This window comes from Microtus oregoni, unplaced genomic scaffold (assembly GCF_018167655.1).
Source record: "Microtus oregoni isolate MIOR12 unplaced genomic scaffold, Mior012 000002F_ref0000024, whole genome shotgun sequence".
NCBI lineage: Eukaryota > Metazoa > Chordata > Mammalia > Rodentia > Cricetidae > Microtus > Microtus oregoni.
In genome coordinates this window covers 53,537,426-53,555,185 of record NW_024543061.1, presented here as the reverse complement: position 1 = coordinate 53,555,185, position 17,760 = coordinate 53,537,426, and the positions used below count along the sequence as shown (strand labels likewise).

General features: G+C 47.1%; 1 protein-coding gene across 3 annotated transcripts in view; it reads left to right on the top strand.

Moving 5' to 3' along the window:
• The window catches only part of Srgap3 (SLIT-ROBO Rho GTPase activating protein 3), a 229,136-nt gene extending 221,312 nt beyond the window's left edge, over positions 1–7,824 (top strand). For 2 of the 3 annotated variants that reach the window (XM_041680344.1, XM_041680337.1), the window contains exon 22: positions 2,631–7,824. In XM_041680344.1, the coding sequence (XP_041536278.1) occupies positions 2,631–3,044 (414 nt within the window). In that variant the 3' untranslated portion in view covers positions 3,045–7,824. The remainder of the gene's footprint in view (positions 1–2,630) is intronic. The other variant, XM_041680352.1, reaches the window with a different exon arrangement.
• The last annotated feature ends 9,936 nt before the right edge of the window (positions 7,825–17,760 follow it).

Genomic DNA, 17,760 nt, shown 5'->3' with positions numbered 1-17,760 from the left:
CTTGAAATAGTTTGCTGTACATTGTGGATCTCTAGCAAGAACAAGGTATATTGTATCTCCAGACTTCTGTAGTTTTCCTCTGAGGAGCATTTTGTTAGCCTAACTCAGCAAATACACTTAGCAATACTATCTGTGCTGTTAGTATACTCGCCCTCTCTAGCTGGATAGTGCTTTTCATGGGCTGAAGTGAAACTGACGCTCGTGGAAAACAGCCATGAGGACACTGGACAGCTGCCCACTTGCTCAGCTTCATCTCTGAGGAGCTCTTGACTTTGTTGGAGCCAAACGGGAGGTGATGTAGAGAACCCCAAATAGTAAACGGAGTCGTCCTAGATTCTTGGTCTTCCAAATACCCTGAACAAAGTAGATTTGAAGCCCAGGTAAAGAGGCTGTTTTGGAAATCTGCAATACTGTCATCCAAAGTGGGGGAGGAGGTGAAAATGAGTCCCTTCCCAACTGTGTCCCAGTCCCCACTGCCTCTCTGCAGCTTCACCTGGCAGACTTACGCATCCCTCATCGGACTAATGCAAGGCTGCAGTCTAAACCCCTGAGCCCACCTTTCTCTGAGCTTTTTCTGTCTTTCCCATTCACGCTCTACCAGGGATGGGGAGATGAGAAAATGACATTTTAGTTATTGACAGTTTTACCTTTTAGATCCCATTGTATTGGAACAGATGTTGGGGGTGGGTTGTGGGGATAATAGGAGACTAAGTTCCAGAACAGTGGTGGAGGCTCTGGTGACCCTGCAAGTGTGTATACAGTAGACAGGTAGGAGAGCTCTTCCTGCAGGGTTCCCCACAACTGAGCCTATGAATAAAGATTCTCCAGAAGGGCCCCTTTTTAAAGCTGCCACACAGTGGGCAAAGGGGTAAACATGATGGAGAAACATAAAAGCGGGTGTTAGTCATTAGCAGGATGCAGAAAGCAAATGGGATAGACCGAGGAGTGAGGTGAGCAAGAGGCTGGTTGGGGATATGCCCTGGGCACATTGGAGTCTGGTAGGAAGGAGGCTGCCTGCAGATCCAGAAAGGACAGGATGAAGACTCCGATGGTAGCTCCAGGCTGCAGCCCCATCTGTCTCCTCAGGCCCATGCATTTCTTTCAGGGCTGGCCTCAAACTGCTGAAGAGCGAGCATCCCTTAGTAGTCAACATTGCTCAGATTGGGCATGGCACCTTCAAGTGAAGGTTTAAGCCAGCTCCCCCGTTGGGCCCTCCATGGGTTCTGGGTCAGATCAGCCTGAGCAGCCACTCTCGCATCCACTGGGTGTGGAGACAGCTTTTTAAAAAGCCTGATGAAGAAGGGCTCTTGCGTTCTGAGGAGTTGGGTGGCCACCATCTGGCCATTTGCAGAGAGTCGTGTTCATCCTCTCACCGTATCTTCCCAGCAAATGTGGGCTTTCCACAGATGGATGCAGTGCAGTTCAGAGTGGCTGCTGCTCTCCCAGCTTGTAGGTCAGTGCTTTCTTCCAGCCCCAGCCCTGCCCTGGATTGGTTTAGAAGGATGCAGGCTGGCCTGGAGTGCCTCCCATCTGTTACCTGAAGTCTTCTCTTCCTGATGAGCCTGCAGATACAATGATGCCCTTATGTGCCATTTAAACTTTCCCCACATTTAAAACAAGAAATGAGCCTCATAGGTCACAATGCTGAGAGCAAAGTGGTCTTCCTGTCATTCTAGGGTGCACTCCTCATGCATTTCCCTGTGGGTAAGGATTTCTTTCTTTTCATTTTAAGAACTGACCACAGCTACCCAGTTCTATATGGTAGAGTGTGAAGTCTTGCAATATCTGTATTATTAAAATGAAGGACTTTCATTTTTTTTTCATTTGATTTCATGTATGGATGTTTTGCCTGCGTGCATATGTGTACCACATCTGTGCAGTGCCTATGGAGGCAGACAAGGGTGACAGATCCCTGGGAGGTACTGGAGGTACAACCTGTTACAAAGCCACTGTGTGGGTGCTGGGAATCGAACCTGGGTCCTTTGGAAAAGCAGCCAGTGCGCTTAACCACCAACCCATCTCTCTACCCCTAAAATGAAGGCCTTTTAAGAAAAAAAAATGGCAAAGGCAGAGATTTTGGAGCCAGACTCCTGACTTGGACTGGGTTGATTATTTAGCTGGGTGACCCTGTCTGGTCTGAGCTTCAATTTCTATATGTGTGATATGTACTCATATCGCATATAACAGTTGTCCCTACCTTATCAATACATTATTAAAAACTTTGGATCAGTGCTCAGCATGAAGTATCATTGCTATGGGGATCATTACTACTGTTTTTGAGTGCCAGGTGCCATGCCAATCTCTTTGCATGGATATGATCGCTTTATACATTCGTCAACCCTCCAAGGTAAGTGTTAGAATTGTCAGCAATTTACCAGTGAGAATTCTCAGGCTCAGAGAGGTACCTGGCATTCCATAGCAAGAGTCAGGTTTTGAACAAATGTCTGTCTGCCTGCCATAGCCTGACCAACCTTTATGAAGGCAACTTCTTTCGCAAGACAGGTACAGGGGGTGCCCATGTTGATTCCCTGTATTGGTTACAATATACCCTCAGGGTCTGGCCTCCCACAGGGAAATGAGAAAACATTCTGGGGAAGGTCTGTGTTGACCAGAGCCTTCTCTGTCCCCAGGACATCGAGAAGACCATGAGCACAGCTTTACACGAGTTACGGGAACTCGAGAGACAGAACACTGTCAAGCAGGCGCCAGATGTGGTGCTGGACACCCTGGAGCCCCTGAAGAATCCACCAGGCCCCATAAGCTCGGAGCCTGCCAGCCCCCTGCACACCATTGTCATCCGAGACCCCGACGCCGCCATGCGCCGCAGCAGCAGCTCCTCCACTGAGATGATGACCACCTTCAAGCCTGCCCTGTCGGCTCGCTTGGCTGGTGCCCAGCTGCGCCCACCCCCGATGCGCCCAGTCAGACCCGTGGTCCAGCACCGCTCCTCCAGTAGCAGCAGCTCGGGCGTTGGCAGCCCGGCTGTGACACCCACCGAGAAGATGTTCCCCAATAGCTCCTCGGACAAATCTGGCACTATGTGACCTGCAGGACTGGTGACACCGCCGTGGCCCACTGCAGCACACCGTGGCCTAGGGTGGCCTCGGTGGCTTCCACTTGCTTCCCAGGGATCTCCTGGCCATGGAGGGCAGATCCTGCAGGTCAGCCTGGGAGGGTGTGTGTCTGTGGAGAGCAGAGGGCCAGGCGTTAGCTGTACCTCCTACTCAGCCGTGTGAATGCCACAGACCTCTTGTGGGCAAATAGACATGCCAAGGTATGCTGGAGCAAGATCAGTCCCAGGGACCGTGTTTCCTAAGACTGAGGCAGATGCTTACCAGCTTCTCATATTGTCACTGGAAAATTACTCTCTCGATATTCTCTACATACGTATATATGTGTGTGTATATAAATACGTGCATATATATGCATATGTGTACGTATGTGTCTGTAGGTGTGTGTGTATATATATTTATGCATCTATATACATATACTAGAGAGCTGGACATACACACATGCTAACTGTATATAGACGCTCCTTTTTTTTCTTTTTATGAAACTTAGATTTACCTCAGACCCATGCCACCAAACATCTCCCACTGTTATTCGGTGGGATTTGCAGGGACTTCTCTGGGAGAACTTAGAGGCCCCACAGGAACTGCGAACGAAGCAATATACCACTAACCTGCAGAGACACAAAACCAGAAACAGTCTCCAGCTGTCTCCAGAAGTCGTGGCCTTCCAGAACAGTCTGCCCCTCAAGGAAGGATGGGGCAGGCAGTACCCCCAAGCAGGCTGCTCCTAAAGGTGGGGAATCCTTCATAGAAAACCCTTCATCCACCCCCACAGAGACCCTGCCCTGCCACCCAGAGGCCAAAGGTCAACTGTGTACCCCAAAAGGTACAGGAGAGGTTGGTGTGAAGACCCTTGGGTTTGTATGCAGAGTCGGGATGGTGAGATGCTATGCCCCATCATAACACAGCATTACCTGTGGGTAGGGGAAAAAGACAACAAAACCCCCACAAAAACCAAAACAGTGATATGGAGTATTTCAACCCCTAGCCATGCTGTAGGGATAAATCAGTGGTGACTATAGAAGTTTACTTCTCTCATCTTCAAAATATTTCATGTTTTTCTTTTTCTCTTTCTACTAATCATGCTATGTCAGATTTGAGACTGAATGGGCAAGGAGGTGTTGACTCACGCCATTTCTTTTGAAATTAGGCCACAGCACGCTGTGCTTCCCCACCAGAGCCTCCAGCACCCAGTCAGCCCTTGGCTCCGCCCTACGAGGGCTGTGCTAGGAAACACCATAGGCCAAGAGTTTATGAAAACAGTAGTGCTCTCCACCCTCCCTCCCTTCTCCTCCTCTCCCTCAACGTCTTCTAAAGCAGTTCATGTAGAGAAAACCTGGTGGTAGAAAGAAGGTACGTGATTCTGCAGTAGGACAGAAGCCTTCTGCATGGCTCTTTTGGGTTCCATTTACCTGCACTTTTGCTGTAAATTTCCACTTTCCAGATAGTTCCAGGTTTCCTGGATAATGCATCACATGCAAATCTAGTCCTGATGGGACCATTTCTACTCTCCCTCCTCATGCCAGACCCACACGCACGCACGCGCACGCACACAGACCCCTCCTGGCTGGCTCTCTGCCTGCCTCTTGAGTTTTACAGTACAAAACCCAAAATTTGGGCCACAGCTTCCACCAGATAGGAGCTGTGTGACCCTTGGATATGGCACTCCTGTCAACTACAGACACTTTGAAATGCTACCCCTGGCATTTCTTTCCATTGGGCTTGCTTCCATCATCTCTTGGGTCCTCTATTAAAAGGCAACTTGCCCCCTTCCTCAGGAAGGGGCCTAATGAGTCACTGGTACTCGGGTGTGAGGAGGATCACTTTCTACCTTACCTGTAGGATCATCACCGAGTACAATATGGAACCAAGAACGGGCAGAAAATGAGAATGTCAGGGAGATGCTGGAGCCACCAAGACTTCTTTCCCTATCAACTCTTGCTATGATGGGCCCTCTGTCTTTGAGCACATAAAAAATATCTCCATTTCACAGTTGAAGCGAGTAAGGCCTGGGGGGTGGTGCTGGACTGGAACCTTTGCAAGATGTGGGCTGCATCAGGCTCCAGCGCCCTCATTTACCAATGTCTGCTATCTCTGCTATGCACCCAGGAGAGAAGACGGTTCTCTTTTGTATCCTAGGGCTATTCCCAGATTTTTAAGCTCATTTACCTCCCAGGCCAAACAACAACAACAACAACAAAAAGCAACATTCCCTGCTTGAATACTGGATAGAAGCAAAATTGAGTTTACAAATCTGTTACCTGACACACCTAATGCCAGTTATGCTTTGCAGATCCGTCTCTCTCTGGGTTGGGTTGATTTATTTCATTTTTCCTTACTGCTCTCCCCAAATGTCCCAAGAGCAGAGCCTCAGCTGTTTCCCTTAAGCATCTATTTTCCCCCCATTGGCAAGTGGCTGATGAATTCACGTTTAGGGAAGCGCATGCACAGATGGCAGACGAGTCCCCATCTCCTCCAACCCCCAATTTGAGCTTTGATGCAGAACAAATGGAAAAACTGTCCAACACTACCCCAACACACACACACACACACACACACACACACACACACACGTGCGCGCGCGCGCGCACACACACACACACACACACACACACACTTCGTCTGGTCCCCTGCATGTCTCAGCCACCCCCAGGCCCCAACTCAGTCCCATCCGTGTCTATCGAGTGTGAGCATCTCCCTTCCAACTCCTGCCTGTTTTTAGTCCACTATATATTGCTGTATTTGTTAAATGCTGGAAAGTAACTGTTAAAATGTGAAACTGTAATTTTTTTTAAGAAGGCTACAATTACATTATAGCCAACGCCACTCACCAAATCTTTGCACCTAGTAGATAGATCAATGTAAAAACAAATACCAGAAACCTAATTGTACAGTGATTGGGGTGGGGGGTGTAGTAACATAGTTAGTAGTCCTCAATATAGCCAAGCGTACAAGGGGAGTGATGTCTACCAATGTTCATCACCATTATTGAAAGCTGTACCGATCAGTTAGTTGATAACGGGCATTTTAAAAAGATTTATTTTGGCTTCACAGAATGATCTCTTTAACTTCCAACTCATCCAAGGTCAAGCCTTTTGTCTTTATGTATAACCGGTGTTCAGTCTGTTTTAGGAATGAACCAGCAAGATGTTCATTTAATTAGAACTGACCAAAGACAATTACTTCCTGGTCTAGTTTCCTGGGCACTGTGTGGCCCAGCTGCCGCTAAAGACCTTGCTCCGATCAATTTGAGAACAAACTGAGCTTCCGACCCCACTCGCCCTCCCTGCCCTCCCTTCTCTTTTCCTCATCGAGCTGCTCTGAGCTGTGGGATCCTGTGAACTGTCGCCTTTCCTTGTTTTCAGTGCTAACTTTTCACCTCGAAGCGCCTTTTGAACCCCGGACAGAGCACATCACTGGAGGGAATTGTGGTCTTGGGCGTTAAAAGACTACAGAGCCTTCTCTCTGAAGTCACCAAACCAGGGGTCAGGAGGGAAATGGATTCCTAAGGAACGTAAAGGTTTATGTCCAGTGAAGAAATCGAATCGGAGTGGGAAGAGACAGGGAAACGGAGCCATCTGTTGGCTACTGGCTGGAACCAGCAGTTCAGAGATCTGCCTTATAAACACTAAAAACATTTGTGGTACACAAGGGGAGCTGGTGGGAGAGAAACCTGTACACAGGGCTCCCTTCGTTGGCGTCTCCTGGAGTGCCTTGTTGGGTGCATTCCTTTCTTATTCGGGAGGCCTGGATGCAGAGGACATCACGTGACCTGGCGCCTGGTCATCACTGAGTGGCCAGTGCACATGCATTCTAAACAAGTGATGGAAAACCCCGAGGACTCACACAATGGCCCTCCCTCTTAGCCTCTCTATTTCTAACTTCTCATCTTCCAGATGGTTCCACACTAGAGCAAATGCCTCATTCTCTTGAGAAACCCAGGAAGGGGTGGAGGGGGGTGGTGCTTCTAGCTGTGGTGGTGGGTCCTGCTGGGCTGGGAGGGAAAGGTGTGACAAGGAGGGAAAGGCAGGAGGGGGTGAACTGAGGCATTGCTTAGCCCATTTTCCGCTATGCAAATGATGGCAGTGCAGGTCAACTTCCCTGGTTCTCTGGGGTCTCTTCTACACTGAGCTGAATTCCAAGTGGAGAGTTCTACATACTCCAAGCTGCCCAGGGGAACTGCCAGAAGGGGCATCACTGTCAGTCTAGGACCTCCTGGCGTCTCTGAGGTTCATCTGCCAGCATTCTCCTGTCCCATCATCTGGGACTGGCCAAATGGCCGTTGCTGCCCTTTGCTGACACCTCCTTTCTGTGCGAACTGTCCCAGGCAAATCACAAAGCTGTTCCTTGACGTGGAACTGCCAGAGTGCACTTTCCTTCCCTTGATGGAAGTGGGTCAAGGCTAGCTCTGCTGCCCAGGCCCTCGTTCCAGGCAGTGTGACTGTTTACATGGTTTGACAATAGGTTTGCTTCTGATTGCTTCAGAGTGGCTGGTCTATTTTGTTTTCTTTGCTTTCCTTCTCCCCTCAAATTGTAACAGGAAAAACAAACTGAAACCACCCTAGGAAATTGCTGGTTGCCTGTCCCCATGTGATGCTAACTGTTGCCCTCTTCTGGATATCGTTTCTCTACCTTATGACCAAATGCCCGTCCTATAGAGTGTCTGATTGGATCCTCTGTTGCGTATTCTGATGGTGCCTGCTGGTTTGATGTGGAGCTATCCTGTGAAATAAAACAGCTTAACTTTTTCTCAAACATATTCTGTGGTTGTTTGCAAGGGTAACTTGACCATGGTGGGGGAGAGGGCCCAGAGTGGCATCCCTACCCTCCAGTCCACTGTCTGCATGCTTCCTCCATCAGCCACACTGAAAATATACTTTAGCTGAAAGTCAATGTTACAAGAAGAACTACTGACTGCTTCAAGTGTAGAGAGCTAAGAACATGGCTGGACACAGGACTAGGCATAGGAAAACTAAGATGGGGGAAGCAGGAGCTGTTTGGTATTCCAAGAAATGTCCTAAAAATTTAAGGACAAATTGCCAGAGCTATGCAGTGATGATGTTTAGTATCAAGGCATATGTGAAATTTTAGTATTAATGTCTCAATATAATACAGCCTCTGGGACCTTTAAGACAGGTGTAGATATGGATGTTCACCGTTAACCAGTAATTTCTGCCCCAAGCACTAGATTACACCTCCAGGAAATTTCTCATCTCGTTTTCAAAACAGCCACTGCAGGGAGTTGCTATCAGACTCAGTCCTGCAAGAGGTGAAGCAGAGGCTCCTGGGGGCTAATTGACTTGCCTAGCCAAGGCTCATCATGTAGGAAGTGCAGGAGCAAGGATTTGAACCATCTGTTTATCAAGCCGTGTGTTTTTCCTGTGCCTTGTGCTGCCTCTATGTATTCATGGCTCCAAACTGGGTCCAGGATCCTTAGAAAGTGTCTTGTAGCCACCTACTGTAGTCAAGGAAGACTTCAGGGCTTGAGCCACCCCCACCCCCATGGATCTTCATGTAACAGTCTCTGTGCAAAAGAGAATGGGTCTTTGCCACATTCCCAGAGCCTACCATAGCCACCCATTTCCCACACACTCCTCTTGCTAAGCCAGACTTTTTGTCTATGGTACATTTCTATATGCCTTCCACAACCCATTTACTTGTCATAACAACCACGCTCACCCAGGAACCCCAAATCAGAGCCTTTCATCCAGTGAATATCTTTTTATGTGCCTGACCCCAAGTGGGCTGTTGGGGACACAGATGGATGAGACTGGGTTTCCATCCTCCAGCTCTCAAGCTGCTCACAGCCTCATTGCACAAAACAATCACCCCAATCAATTCGCAGAACTCCAAGGCACCAAATTTGCACAAAGGGCAAATTTTAGTTGACTGCCTGCTTTCCTGACAAGTAGCTGAAACACTTTCTGCTCAGATCTGTTTAAGAAGTTTTGGGTTATGAATGACAATCTCCCCAGGTAACCTCAAGCAAGAGAAAATTGGCTACCACATTAGAAACCAGATTGGAGTTATCGTCAAGTTCAGCATAAGGCAGGGATGAGAGGGGCACTGTCTTGGGCTATTCCTCTCATTAGCCCACCACAGCCTGTCTCATAAAGTGACTACTCAATGATGTTAAAAGCTTCCACTACCTACAGCTCCTTAGCCTCAGGAGAACAATCATCTTGGGCCTGATTCTCCATCCTTAGAACTGAACCACAGGCCCACACCTAAAGTAGCTCTACAGGAGTAGACAGCCCCCTAGTTACAAGGGTACTGTCATCTCTATCCAGACTGTTTCAGCATAGAATAGCCTCCCACAAGAGACGCTGAGAGCTGCCTTCTGTAGGCCCGAGAGTAATAAGCAGCAATGAGTTTCAGTCCCACTCAATTTTAGGGTGGTAATTACACGGCAGTCACTAACTGATACATCCCAAAGAGGCTCACTCAAATGCATTAGTTTTCCACCTACCAATGATGACAGCCATTGAGTGTGCGCTGTGTGCAGAGTGTTTCACATCTGCCTTAGTTAGGGTTTCTGTTGCTGGGAAGGGACACCATGATCACAGCAACTCTAATAAGGGAAACATTTAATTGGGGCAGTTTGCTTACAGTTGCAGAGGTTCAGTCCATTATCACCATGGCAGGGACCATGATGGTATGCAGGCAGACATGGTGTTGGCTACATCTAGTTAAGACTAACAGGATGTAGACTATGACACTGGGTGTGGCTTGAGCATAGACAAGACCTTAAAGCCTGCCTCCACAGTGACACACTTCCTCCAATAAGGCCACACCTTGCCCTAGTACCACTCCTTTTGGGAGCCATTTTCTTTCAAACCAGCACACGTGACCTCCCTCGCTGCATTCATACAAAAACCCACGGAAGAAAAATGTTTCCTTCCTTTATAACTTAGGAAATGAGCGCTTGCAGCTGGGACTCCACAGTGTCATGTCTACTGCCCGGCTTGTCGTAGGACACAGTTCCCAGGATTCTGTGCCTGATTGTTAAGAGGCTGGGTTACTCTGACAGCCACCAATTACGTGTGCCCCCAGCTTCTTCTGGGGGAATAGACTGATCCTTCATTATTTCCTTTAAATGCTCATATTGGGAACAATTCTAATCGATTCTCTACATTTGTACCATGTTGGTCTTTACTATTATAACAACACTTTCTGTTCTTTCTCTCCTTCTTCTACTTTAGCTCTCCACAGAGCGTATGGATTTGATTCAGGTGGGGTCTTAAATGTATGAGATGGAAAGCTGAAGGCAGGACAGGATTCAGACCCAAGCCTCAAGTCCAGATGGAGGAAGTATCTTAGCACAACTACCTTTTTGCTTTAACCCAGTACTGCATTTCCCACAGTGGCCTGGGCCCTGCTATATGATCACCAGTCAAGAAAATGCCTTATAGACTTGCCTACAGGCGCCTCAATTGATTTCCCTCTTCCTAGATAACATCAGCTTATGTTGACAAAAGTTGACCAAAACAAACAAACGGAAACTAACTGGGACAGGAAGAAAAGAGGCCTCTGGCTATCCTGACACAAGCACAAGGCCTTGCTCCCCATTCTTCCACACAGAAGGGGCACACCCACTCCAGAATTCTATAGTTCCTGCACACAGGTTTGTAAAGCTTTCACGCAAAGACTCTGGGGTCACCCAGACCTGAATATAGATCTCAGCTTTGATTGACATCAGTAAATGACCTTGAACATGTGGCTAAGAAGAAGCTGTGTCTCACACAGTTTCGAAAGGACAATCTGTAACACATATTGACTACCCGAGTTCTGTTGCCACAGGCCCTGGTGACACTGTCACCTTCTTCATCTCTGTGCTCTGCAGAGCACAGAGCAAGCTGCTGGGCTTCCAGTGGCTTGAAGCATCAAACTTGCTCCAAGGAAAAAGAGCTTTTCTTCAAATTCCACCATTCACAGACCACTAACTGGAGGAAGTCTCTTTCCCAGGCTAACCTCAGTTCCCTTATCTTTAGACAAGGGACTGGCGGGTGGGGCTAATTTTATTTCTTCCTGTTCTGAGTGCCCACTTGCTGTGTGGTTAGAGGCTGCAGAATCACAGAAGGAATGTCAGTCAGTCATCCCTACTCTGCCCGCCATTGGTTTTTAAAGGAAGTAGCCTAATGCCCAGTGACTTCAGAGAACACTTTTGGTATCAACCTTATCTCCTTGCCCCAGTGGACTGAGTCTGAGATGGCCAGTGACCTAACGGAAAGTGTAGTCCATTTGGATAGTAACCCTGGCCCTTAGTGAGTTGAGCCAATAGATGGCTTCCCCCCCCCCCAGGAAGTTTAAGCAGAAGTTACAAAATGCTAGGTGGTTAGTGGGAGGAGCAAAAGGGAAAAGGCCACACTGACAAGGTCAGAGGTGGAGAGGTGGCACTCAAGGACAATGGCAAACTAAAGTCACGAGGGGTGAGATGTAGTGAAGAAGCTGTAGGAAGTCCATGGAGGAGACCAGAGCCTCCGAGAGCGAAGTCATGTGGACCTGGCATCAGAACAACCTGTGAGTTTCCACCCCACCGCCTTGAAATCACCGGGAGACTCCCCTCCCCCTTTCTTGGTGTAATGTGAGTAGTTTTTGTTATCTTGTAATTGGGTAATTGGAAGGTCGAAGAAAGGACCCAGAGCAATGGCTCAGCAGGTGAAGTCACTGGCATCCAACTCTTGAGTTTGATACACAGGACCCACAAGGCTGGAAAGAAACTCATGACTCCCCAGAATTGTTCTTTGAGTCCTAAGCACATACCTTGCCTTGCCAAGCCACACACCTATAAATAAATAATTAATTAAAATGATAAAGGAGAAAGGGAAGGGGATGGTTATAGCTGAGATTCTGAGCCTTACTGTGTGTAAGTCCTCTCATCTATCCTGCAAGGCAGGTACCGTTATTTCTCTGGCTCAGTCAATGAATAAGCAGTCTGGAGAAGTCGGAAGGCCTGCAATAGGGCCACTGCTAAGAAGCACAGGGCTGGGGACAGATTAAGAGAACATCACTCTGGAACCCAGTCTTTGCCCTTCTCCCTCAGAGCTGGGAACCAAACAGGGTCATACAATCAGAACATAGCCAGTCCAGGGTACGACTCTCAGTTTTGCTTCTCGGATCAAAGATACATGTGCTGGATAGTTTTATATCAGCTTGACACAACATAGAGTCATTTCTCAATTGAGAAAATGCCCCCAGCAGATGGCCTATGAGCAAGCCTGTGGTGCATTTTCTTAACCAATGATTAATATGGGCAGGGCTATTCCTGGGCTGATGGTCCTGGGTGTTATAATAAAGCAGGCTGAGCAAGCCACAGGGAGAAAGTCAGTCAGCAGCATGTTTCCATGGCCTCTTCATCAGGTTCTGCCTCTAGGTTCCTGCTGTGAGTTCCAGCCCTGACTTCTCTCACCGATGAAGTGTGACCATGGAGTATAAGATGAAATAAATGTTGTTTTGTTTTTTCTTTTGACTTTTTGGGGGCTCACCTAGCTCTCAAATAAGTTTCACATGGAGACTTATTCTTAATTATAAATGCCCAGCCTTAGCTTGGCTTGTTTCTTGCCAACTTTTTTTTTAACTTAAATTATTCTGACCACTATATTACTTTCACTCCTACTCTGTGGTTGGCTGCGTGGCCACTGACATCCTCCTTGCCTTGTTCTCTCTTCTCTTCCTCATTTCTCCTTCTATATATTCTGTCTGACAGCCCCACCTATCCTTTCTTCTGCCTCACTATTGGCCCGTCAGCTCTTTATTAGATCGTTAGGTGTTTTAGACAGGCAAAGAGTCACAACTTTATAGAGTTAAACAAATGCAGCATAAACAAAAACATCTTTACATCATTAAACAAATATTCCATAGCATTAAACACAAGTAACGCACCTTAAAATGATATTCCCCAATGAATAAACTATTTCCTCTCCAAGTTGCTTTTGGTCATGGCATTTATCACAGGAATAGAAAACCTAATCAGAACAGCCTGACTCTCTATCCTCTCTCTGCCTCTCCCAGCCACTCCCCACTTTTTTGACTGCATAAATCTTTGTCCCTGTGAGCTCTGCAGCCTCTGTCCTGGCTCCTCCTCGGCCTGGGACACTCCCAGGCTCTCTCCCTGTCTCCCTCTCTTCCTTCGGTCTCTAGTCACATAGCCTCAGCTGACCACTTTGCCTAACATGGCCCCTTCCCCAGTTCTCACCAGGTGACAGGCTCTATTCTCTCTCTCACGGTTACCATCAGAATTATTTTGTTTGTATTGTTTCTTCCTTCAACTTAGAAAGTAAGTTCTAGAAAGTTCAGGGATTTGTCTGTTTCTTCCACACTCCCAAATAGTGACACAGACTCATTATTAATTATGAAAACTTGGCCTTTAGCTTAGGTTTGTTTCCAATTTCGCTCTTATAACTTAATCTGTTTCTGTTGATCTATAGTCTATCACATGGCTTTTACCTCTCCTCCGTTCTGCATGCCCAACTTCCTCAGTGTCTCGCTGGCATCTCTTGCTGTACCAGATTCTAACCCTGAGTTCCTATCTCTACCAAGAGCTCCCACCTATTCTCTCCTACTTAGCTATTGGCCAGAGTGGTCTTTATTAAACCAATCAAGTGCCTTAGGCAGACAAGGCAAAACATAGACACATTTTTAAGAGGTGTAAACAAATAACCTGCAACAGAAATCTGGTACCCAGCACATAGAAGAGGCTCAATAAGTGTTGAGGGATGAGATGAGGATCTGTCCACAGCGAGGGACCAGATGCTACTTCTGAAAGGAGCTGTGGTTATTACTACCAAGCACAGGTATCATGGACAGTTCCCGAGAGCCCATTGTATGCCAGTTGTGTGTTGCTGTGATAAAATACCCAGCAAAAGCCTACCAAGGTTTTCTCTTGGCTCACAGTTGACGGATATAGGCAACCATGGCAGGGAAATCACAGTGCCAAGAGTTTGAAGTCACATTGCATCCACAGTCAAGGAGCAGGCAGTGACGAGTAGTAGCGCTCAACTAGTTTTCAATTTATTATTGTCCCATGACCCAACTCTATAAGGCGGTGCTGTCCCAAATTAATGGACTATACACTTCAATTAACGGAGACTAAGTAATCGCTCGTAGGTGTACCTGTACACAGGTGTACAGAGGTTCATCTATGTGATTGAAGATCTTGTCATACTGACGGTATTAATCACCACATGTGCCAGGTTTGCTGGGGGTCGGGGACACAGCCATGAACAAAGTGGATCAAAATGCCTACGCACTGGGTCAGATGCTGGGGGTCAAAAGATGACATCAGCAAAACAAGAAACTCCAAAGGTACGGGAGAATGGGCAGATATTGATTTCAGCTCTGAGCTGGGAGGTTGAGGCTGCCATGTTGAGAAGAGGAATTTTAAGCTGGGCGGGGCCACTGAAGGAATGCACAGGCCAGTGATTGTTGAAAGAGCCTACTATGTAGGAAGAAAGAGCCTACTATGTAGGAAGAAAGAGCCTACTGTGTGGGAAGAAAGAGCCTACTGTGTGGGAAGAAAGAGCCTACTATGTAGGAAGAAAGAGCCTACTGTGTGGGAAGAATGGAGAAAGTCAAAGAGGCTGGAGCAGAAGCAGAAAGGTGAGATAGACTGGGGGTGTAGAGTACTCAGAGTACTGGCTTTTAAGCCAGGGTAAAAATTGTGAAATTATTCTGAGACTGAGAAGCCCTTGTAGGGTTATAGTAAGAGTAAAGATCCTCTTTACTGTTGTTAAAATGTTATTGGTAGGTGCTGGAGAGATGGCTCAGCGGTTAGAGCACTCATTACTTTTGCAGACCTGAGTTTGGTTCTCAACACCCACATGGTGGTTTACAACCATATGTAACTTTAATTCCAGGGAACCCAACATCTTCTCACTTCCATGGGTACCATAAATGCAGGTAGTATATGTATACATATATAGTATATGTATAGTATACATGCGGGCAAAATACACATACAAAATTTTTAAAAAAACTAAAAGTAAAAACATTATTGTTAAGATTGGGTGTGTCAGGAGATCTCAAATTCAAGGCCAGCCTTGACCTAGAGAGACCTTACCTCAAAAAAAAAATTGACCTCAGCTAGTCTTTAGAAATGGAGGATATGTTGCTATGTTGCTGGGGATTTGGATCTGGCTGTAGCATGAGTCTTTGATATAGTCTTGTGTCCCATATTACAAAGGAACAGCTTCTACTTACCTGAAACATGAAAAAGGGAGTAGCCAGGAATGCTAACTCACACTTGAAATCTGAGCATTTGAGAGACCAAGGGGGGAGGAGGATTCCCTCTAGTTCAAGGCCAGTGCTCTCTCTAGTCCTGCCTAAGTTGCTGAGAGAGACCTGTCTCACAGAACTAACCAACTGACAACTGATAAACAACAAAAACTTAACACATACAGATACCACACACCCACACCCACACACACCACACACACATACACACACCACACACACACACACACGTACACACACCCACACACCACACACACACCCACACACACACACACACACACACACACGTGTCTCTCTCTCCGAGGAACTGACTCACACTCTTCACCGTGGAGGTCAGTGGCTCACTGAAAGGACTGGAGATGGCACCAGACACATCAAGACCAAATTTTCAGCACAAAGTGATTTGTTTGCCCCTCAAGGACAAAGGACAGCAAACAAGAGACAAAGACAGGAGACAGAGGATAAGAGAGAAAGGAAAAGCACCAAAGGAGAAAATGAAAGGACAAAGGACTGTGTTGTTTTTATCTAAGTTGTTCTATTTACCAATAATCACTCAGGAGACAGACATTAGGGTGAAAACTTGCTAGAGCAGAAAAGCAACCAGCTGAGTTTCCTTTTTGGCTGGAGATCCAGGAGGAGAGCATCTCTCCACTGGTCCCATACTCCAGAGGCCCCAGAATCTCTAATTCCTATTCCTTCCTTGCCTCTCTCCATCTATCTTCCTGGGTCCTCCATACTCTCTATGGCCAATTCTTGCCAACTAGTCACTGGCTCCGCCTCCTGATCCAAAGTTAATTTTATTAACCTGGTCTCAAAAGTTTCACAGAGCAATCAGGTATCCCACAACAGGACTTCCTGAGTTGGTTTGTTTTGATGGGGCGCTTTAATTCGGTGAGCTAAAAGGAGGCTTCTGATTGCTGGACTTCAATACTTTGATAGCTGTACCCTGGTGGTCAGCCTCAGGAGGAGGAAGGAGCCAAATAAGGGATAGACCTTGGTGACCAGTTTTAGGGATGTAATCTAATGGGTTTTAGCAAGAGGGAGAAGGGTGAAAGGCAAAACCTATTGGCACCAGGATTGCCGTGCTCTGGCCTGCTAGAACCCTTCACCTACATGAGGCAAAGCTGCAGACCCTCTTCCGAGGCCACTTCAGACTCCTGTCATGTTTGAAGCAAGATTTCCTTCCTTCATTGTAAATTCTATCTGGACTGACATGCACAGGTCTTTCATCCCTTGACAATAGCTTGGTCCTCGCTGTCTTAAAGCTGTGGGGAAATGCACTAAGTAAGACTCATTTCAAAGGGACAGAAACCCAGCACGGCCTGGCTAACGTGAAAAGCTACACTTAGTGCCCCCACCCCCATCCCCGGTGCTCAGGGATAGAACTGAGTGGAGGATGAGAAGGTGAGATCCAAGACGCCAAGTTCCGGATCTCTTCCTCTCAGTTCTCCCTCCCTCACATGGTCCATTTGCCCATCCTGCTCCTTCCCTAGTGGTGATAAAGATGGTCCTAAGGAACCACAGCCTCACACCTTAGCACTTAGCCACTTTAGCAGGAAAGCGTTTATCTCTTCTCCAACTCCTGGGTATAAATCCCAGGACTGTCTCTGATTGGCCTTTCCTGAGTCACACGCTTCTGTGGACAAATCACTACATAAATGATGATCTGACTGTTGATGGTCAGATTTCATGCCCATTCTTGAGCTAGAGGTTCAAGCTTTTTTTTTTTCTTAACCATATCAAGGATAGCTAGGAATATAAATGTGTAGTGGTATTTTATTTGTATTTTAATAAATAAAGCTTGCCTGAAGGTGAGAAAAGTGAAACAGCCTCACTGGCCAGCCTTACAGACCAGGCAGCAATGACACACACCTTTAATCCCAGTAGCCACACTAGTTTGCTATAGAAACCAGGCGGTAGTGGTGCACACCTTTAATCCCAGCACTAGAGAGGATTATAAAAACAGGAGGAGACAACTCTCAGGCTCAGTCTCATTCTGAGATTCCTCGAGGCAGGATCCCCATTTGAGACTGAGTTAGAGGTAAGAGCCAGTGGCTGGCTGCTTTGCTTTTCTGGTCTTCAGGCTGAACCCAATTTCTCTCTCTGAGTTTTTATTAATCATATTCATAAGTGCATTTTATTAATGCCTTGTACCCTCAGAGGCCAGAGGAGGGTATCCAATCCCCTGGGACTAGAGTTACTAACAGTTCTAAGGCAGCACGTGGGGGCTGTGGGTTGAACCCAGGTCCTCCGCAAGATCACTGAGCCATCTCTCCAGATTCCCCAGGCACTGTTCTAAATGAGTCTCATGGACAGTCTTGTGCTCCTTTAACAGAAAAGCTATAAAGTCAACTCTTTTTAGCCCCAGGTTCGGAGAGGTAGGGTCACTTTCCTCAGACCTTGCTTGGTAAGCAGTAAACCTGACCAGGAGGTCCACTCAGGACAAGTGACTAGCTGT